This window comes from Dipodomys ordii, unplaced genomic scaffold (assembly GCF_000151885.1).
Source record: "Dipodomys ordii isolate 6190 unplaced genomic scaffold, Dord_2.0 Scaffold69, whole genome shotgun sequence".
Taxonomy (NCBI): domain Eukaryota; kingdom Metazoa; phylum Chordata; class Mammalia; order Rodentia; family Heteromyidae; genus Dipodomys; species Dipodomys ordii.
Window position 1 is genome coordinate 141,419 of NW_012267285.1, and position 6,809 is coordinate 148,227.

Sequence of the window (6,809 nt, forward strand, 5' to 3'; positions counted from 1 at the left end):
TCTTTCACTGGAGATTATGAAACCACCTCATATTATTTCGCCACCGTGTGTCTGGGGCCACAGAATATGTTTCCCATCCTTGCCCCAACTAGGGAGCTCATCTGGCAATAAATAACAGAAAAACAACCAGCAGTTACTTAAGCAAACGGAGAAGTCCAGAGTTTGCTCTCCCCAACTTTACGCAACGGCTGCCTGTTAGCTGATGCACGCCTCCACACACTTCCATGTTTTGAAATCGCAGGGCAAACAGACCCTCACCCTTTCTTTATTTGTCAACCGTGGGGCTTGAACTCTGGGCCTGGGCTCTGTCCCTCAGCTCTTCAGCTCAAGCCTGGCACTCTACCACCTAAGCCTCAGCACCACTTCTAGCTTTTGGGGGCTGCTTAATTGGAAATAAGAAGTCTCACACACTTTCCTGCCTGGGCTGGCCTCAAACCACGATCCTCAGATCTCAGCCTCCTGAGCTGCTAAGATGACAGGCGTGAGCCACAGGTGCCTGGATCTGAGAAACATTTCGATGAAAACAATCAAAGCAATATGAACCATAAATGTGAAGTAAAATACGCTCTGAGAACTTAATCCAGCCAGGCACCAATGGCTCCCACCTGTCATCCCAGCTCCTCAGGAGGCTGAGATTTGAGGATCAAGGTTCAAAGCCAGCCCAGGCAGGAAAGTCCATGAGACTCTTTTCTCCAATAATCTACTCAGAAAAAGCCAGAAGTGGTGCTGTGGCTCAAGTGGTAGAGCACTAGCCTCACTAGCCTTGAGCAAAAGAAGTTCAGGAACAGCGCCCAGACCTGGAATTCAAAATGACATGAAAAGAAAAGAGAGAGAGAGAGAGAGAGGGGGAGGGAGGGATAAAGGGAGGGAGGGAGGGAAGAAGGGAAGGAAGGAAGGAAGGAAGGAAGGAAGGAAGGAATTTGCCTAGGCTGCTTTAAACTGTGACCCTGGAGATCTCAATCTCCTGAGTAGCCAGGATTATAGGCATGTGCTACTGGCCCAGGACTTGAGCTAGCTAATGTTTGAAGGTGGTTAATATGAACCAGATAGGGTCTGGGAAGGTGGCTCAGTGGTAGAGCACTTGCCTTGCATGCATGAGGCCCTGGGTTCGATTCCTCAGCACCACATAAGCAAAAAAAAAGCCAGAAATGGCGCTGTGGCTCAAGTGGTAGAGCGCTAGCCTTGAGCTGAAGAGCTCAGAGACAGCGCCCAGGCCCAGAGTTCAGGCCCCATGACCGGACCCCCCAAAAAAAACATATGAACCAAATAAATATGTTTCCCCCACAAACAGGAAACACAGGGAAAGTGAACTAAACACACAATTAGTACAGTGGCGTAAGTACTAATTGTTCAATTAGTACAAGTGCAGAAGTTACGATCTGTCCATCACAGGAACTATTGCAATACAAAGGTTTTCTTATTTATTTTTCTAAGGTCTTCCTACCTTGTAATCTTCCCTTTGTTCAATTCCCAAATATTTCTCATTGGTTATTAATGTCATGGGGTTTTCTCCTCCCTGTATTTTGATTGCCTTTTCCCCCTTTTTTCCCCTTTCTACCTCTTTTTCTTTTACATTTTCTTTTAAAAAAAATTATGGGCCTACCACTTTGCTTGGCTTCCTAGCTGGTGCTCTACCACCTGAGCCAGGCTCCCAGCCTAGTTTTTTGCTGGTTAACCGGAAATAAGCGTCGTTCAGACTTTTTTAGCCCCTGCTGTTTTTAGATATTGAGTCTTATCATTTCCTCCTTTTGCAAGAAATGTTGGGAAACCTGTTCCTGGGTCTTTTACTTCCTTTTCAACAAGGAAATCTAGTTTTATGTAGGCGTTGAAAGACCCCAATCTCAATGTACTTGTCTCTAAATCCAGCCAAGAAACTGTGAGACTATAAATGATATTACAGGTATTGATAAGAGCAGCCTGGAATTGAATAGCACCAATCCATAGATCGATCATCTTCACAATTTATGAGGAATCAAACAAACATCATTTGCAGCATTACCTTCCTAATTTAAGTCATTAATCTAATCCCAGCTGCTCAGAAGGCTGAGATCTGAGGATCCTGGTTCAAAGCCAGCCTGGGCAAGAAAGTCCCTAAGACTCTTATTGTCAATGAACCATCAGAAAACCAGAAGTGGCACTGTGGCTCAAGTGGTAGAGAGCTAGTCTTGAGCAAAAGAGCTCAGAAACTGTACCCAGGCCCTGAGTTCAAATCCCACAACCAACAACCAACAAAAAGCTCAAGGAGAAGCACCAAGCCCCAGTACTGAACTCTTCCCGATTCTTTCACTATTCTTTTCTTTGAATTTAACATTTAAATTTAAATCAATATATTATGAAATCATACAATCATTTGTCATTGTTTTCTTTATTTTGTATGCTATTAACAAGTTCAGACCTCAAAGCTGGCAAAAATAAGCTGGAAAGTAGAGCTGTGGTTCAAATGGTAGAGCACCAGCTTTGAGCAAAAAAAGCTAAGGGACAGCACCAGGCTCTGAGTTCAAGCCCGAGACAGGCACAATTTATTTTCTACTTGAAATTCTGTTACGCTTTGAATTAATCTATCATGAAATTATACAATCATGTGGAATGTTTTCTGTATTTTGTATGCCAGTAGCAAGTCTCTGACCTAGTAAAAAACCTTCCATTGATGATTCTTTTGTTAAAATGTTGTCTTGGCCAGGTGCTGGTGGCTCCCGCCTGTCATCCCAGCTACTCAGGAGGCTGAGATCGGAGGATCAGAGTTCAAAACCAGCCCGTGCAGGAAAGTCTGTAAGACTCTTATCTCCAATGAAACAGTAAAAAGCCAGAAGTGGAGCTGTGGTTCAAGTGATAGAGCACCAGCCTTGAGTGGAAAAGCCCAGGAATAGCACCCAGGCCCTGAGTTCAAGTCCCAGGCCTGGCAAGAAAAAAGAAATGTGAGTATATTTAACTAACTTATGAAAAGGGTCTCCCAACTTGTGTCTGTGTTCCTCTGCTTTTTTGGAAGTATAGTATGTCTCTTCTACAAGCAAAAATGTTCAACTTCCTAGGAATATTAATATTTAACTAGTTCTCAAAATTCCCCCCCCCCAACCATAGTCCAACCGCGTCCCTCCTGACATGCCTGCTGCCCAGCTGGTTTCCTGGGTTATTCCCGCCATCAAAATAGCACAACCCCTCCACAGCCAGCTGGAACACGTCCATTCTCATTTCCTGGAACTGTAGCTCTCAAGTACAAGCCTGCAGCCTTTGGACAATCTTCAGCCTTTCCCTCCGCTCCCACTCAGCCCTGCCCGGCTTCCAGATTTGCTTCTTCCCCCTCAGGCCCATTTTCTACATTCCATCACTTCATGAAAAAAAACAAATACAAAAAACCCACAAATCTGAAGCTCGACCCTGCACCAAAACAGCTTCATCTTGCCAAATGCCTCTCTGCTTGGAAGCCAGATTTCATCATCATATTCATAAGCGATTCACTTGTGTTTTGTTCTGTGGTCGGTGGTGGGACTTGAACTCAGGGCCTGGGCGCTGTCCCTCAGCTCTTCAGCTCCAGGCTGGTGCTCTATCACTTGAGCCACAGCACTACTTCCTGTCTTCTGGTGGTTCCTTGGAGATCAGAGGCCCCTGGACTTTCCTGCCCAGGCCGGCTTCGAACCCTGATCCTCAGCTCTCAGCCTCCTGAGTAGCTGGGATGACAGGCGGGAGCTACCCAGCGCCCAGCTCAATTCGGTCACACCAAGGATCCTCCAGGAAGAGTCTTCCCTGAGCTTTACTTTGCACACTTCATTCCCTAATTTGCCATCTTCCCACCAAGCCTTTGTCTTCAGGCTGTCATTCATATTTTAGAGAATTTATGTGCATAAATTCTCCCATAGTTCCTCACAGGGACAAGTCTGGATTGTGTCCCCTTCCTCTGGCCTTAGGACATCCTAAGCTTCTCTAGTACAAATGTTTGTCTAGCCGGGTGCTGGTGCGCACGCCTGTAATCCCAGCTACTCACCAGGCTGAGATCTGAGGATCACAGCTCAAAGCCAGCCCGGACAGGAAAGTCCAGGAGACTCTTATCTCCAATGAACCAGCAGAAAATGAGAGGTGGAGCTGTGGCTCAAGCACTAGAGCACCAACCTGGAGCACCAAAGTTCAGGGACAGCTCCCAGGCCCCGAGTTCAAGCCCCAGGACTGGCACCAAAGAAGAAGAAGAAGGGGGGAAAATTCATCTAGTTCTTCAGCTTAGATTGTTTTTTCTGGTTTGTTTCATTTTCTTTGTGCAAGGCCTCATGTTCTTGCTTGTTCTGTTTTGTGTTTTGTTTTTCTCAAGGTTGCTGCTCTACTATTTGAGCCACGCCTTCAAATCTGGCTTTTTGCTAGTTCACTGGAGATGAGAGTTTCACAGCCTTTCCTGCCCGGACTGGCTTCAAACTGCAATCCTCAGATCTCAGCCGCCAGAGTAGCTGGGATTACAGGCGTGAGCCACCAGTGCCTAGCTTTTGCTCTGTTTTTCATCCACATAAAAAGCAAGCATTTCCCGTGTGTATCTGTCTTTACTAGTTTGGACATTCTTTCTAAGAGCTTGTATGGTGTCCAGCTCTAATCAGATCCACACATAGTTACACAATAACCAAATGATTGCTGGGAATTTATTGATGGGCAGTTGAATTATTAAGCTGTTTTAGGAGTTAAAGACAGGACAGAAAAATCATGATTAGAAAGCAGGAAGGAAACGTGTTTCTATACGACAGAGAACAATAATAGAAAGGGTGACAGTGTTCAAGATGTACAGTAGCTCACGCCTGTAATCCCAGCTACTCAGGAGGCTGAGATCTGAGGATCTTGGTTCCAAGCCAGGTTGGGTAAGAAAGTCCGTGAGACTCTTATCTCCCATTAAGCAGCAAAAAGCCGGAAGTAGAGCTGTGGCTCAAGTGGTAGAGCCCCAGCCTTGAATGAAAAAGCTAAGGGACAGCACCCAGGTACTGAGTTCAAGTCCCAGTCGTGGTGCAAACAACAGCAGCAAAAAAGATGCATTGGACTTACAAACTGAAACCCCTTTGAACAACTACTTAAAGACAATAACAAACAAATAAATGAACATTAGGAAAAAAAAAAAAAACATTTATTACAAAAGAAAAAGCTAGGCCCTGGTGGCTCACGCCTGTAATCCGCACAGCAGGAGGCTGAGATCGGAGGATCGCAGTTCAAAGCCAGCCCAGGCAGACAAGTCTTGTGAGACTCTTATTTCCAAAGCACCAGCAAAAAAAAAAAAAAAAAAAGCCAGCGGTGGCAGGTGCAGCCAGATGTGAAGGGTCCCAAAAGAAATGTACGCCTTACCTGATTTAGGTAACAACCACGTTTCAAAGGGCACAAAAACGGTTTTTTTTGGATCTGCTGGAGGCTGGGCCTCAGGGGTGAAAATTCTCTTTATTTTGAGTCTTTTTGGGGGGTCCATTTGGGGATTCCCCCCGCCAAAGAACAAACCTGCCTATTTTTCTTTTTAAGAGGGAAACTTAGGTAGGGCTGGCAAAGCTGATTAGCTCCTTTAGTGGACAAAAGACAAATCCACAATAAAAACAAACAACCCGCAAGGAAATCAGCATTACCAGGAAGCAAAGTTGGATTCCCCCAAGAATCTGGGTCTCTGGCCAGAAACTAACCTTTGCTTGTCACCCATGACCCCTTGCAGAGACCTTGGCTGGAAGAAATCCTGTGGGTGGAACTTTCTGTTTGTCTACAGGACAGGCATAAAACCCAGCTGCTCCCCCCTGGAGAGCTTTGGGGAGCAGATTATTCTCAGGGAGAGAGACCACAAGGCACGCTGTGTCTTCTGGATCTTTCCACAGCATGGGGAGCTACAAACTTCTTCCCTCCAGTCTGATTTTCTTCCTCCTGTTTCTTGTCCCCACCAAGGCCTCCACGCCTGCGCAACCGTGAGTTTCCCCCTTTGCAAGATTTCTCCTGGAAGCTGGGATTCTCCACGTTCTTTTTCTTTCCTGTACTGCTTTGCTTTTTGCCTAGGATGTATTTGGAGGTTGGTGTTTTGGTTCTTTTTATTTTTCCTCTCTTGAAAGACTGGCCACCTCTCCCCGCCTCTCCCCTCAACCTCTGCAATTGCTTTGCAAACAATTATCATCTGCATTTCTCCCTGGATCTCTGACTGTCCAAACTGTAAACAGATTTCTAAAGACAAGCTAGAGGAATCCATGTTCAGATTCTCAGGTTTCTAAAGCTCTGTTAAGATCCCGTGCTTTGGGCTGGGCAGGTGGCTCAGTGGTAAGTGCTCACCTCGTAGGCATGAAGCCCTGGGTTCGATTCCTCAGTCCCACATGCACAGAAAAAAAGCTGGAAGTGGTGGTGTGGCTCAAGGGGTAGAGCGCTAGCCTTGAGCCAAAGGAGCTCAGGGACAGCGCCAGGCCCTGAGTTCAAGCCCCAGGACCAGTAAAAAGATCATATGTTTAGCCTTTCCTATCTACCTTTCTTAGTTGTCTATGGTATAGTTCATTCTCTCTCTCTCTCTCTCATTGTATATTTACCATAGAACTGCTATAAAAAAAATGAGCAAATGAGAGCTCAATTTTAAATGCTGATGCCAAAACTAACACAATTAAAGGAGTCTAAGAATAGAAGAGAAAACTCTTTTGCAGATCAAATGGTGATTAATACAATTGTAGCAAAAAAAAATCAGGGTTCGATCAGCAAATAGATCATTAGAAGCAATTCTTGATAACACAGTACTGGGTGATTTAGGGCAGGGAACACAAACAGAGATCAAAGAAGTGATGGAAATGACACCACTTTTATTTGACATTTATTTGGCACAAGCATTTATTTTTTTTTTT

At 45.2% G+C, this 6,809-nt stretch overlaps 2 protein-coding genes across 2 annotated transcripts in view; both read left to right on the forward strand.

The window, feature by feature from the left end:
- The window catches only part of LOC105991010 (alpha-1-macroglobulin-like), an 88,002-nt gene extending 86,122 nt beyond the window's left edge, over positions 1-1,880 (forward strand). Inside the window, exon 16 of the mRNA XM_013023569.1 lies at positions 1,867-1,880. Coding sequence (XP_012879023.1) covers positions 1,867-1,880 — 14 coding nt within the window. The remainder of the gene's footprint in view (positions 1-1,866) is intronic.
- A 3,840-nt stretch (positions 1,881-5,720) lies between these two features.
- LOC105991011 (alpha-2-macroglobulin-like) overlaps positions 5,721-6,809 on the forward strand; it is a 57,721-nt gene continuing 56,632 nt past the window's right edge. The window contains exon 1 of the mRNA XM_013023570.1: positions 5,721-5,900. Within this exon, the coding sequence (XP_012879024.1) occupies positions 5,815-5,900 (86 nt within the window). The 5' untranslated portion in view covers positions 5,721-5,814. The remainder of the gene's footprint in view (positions 5,901-6,809) is intronic.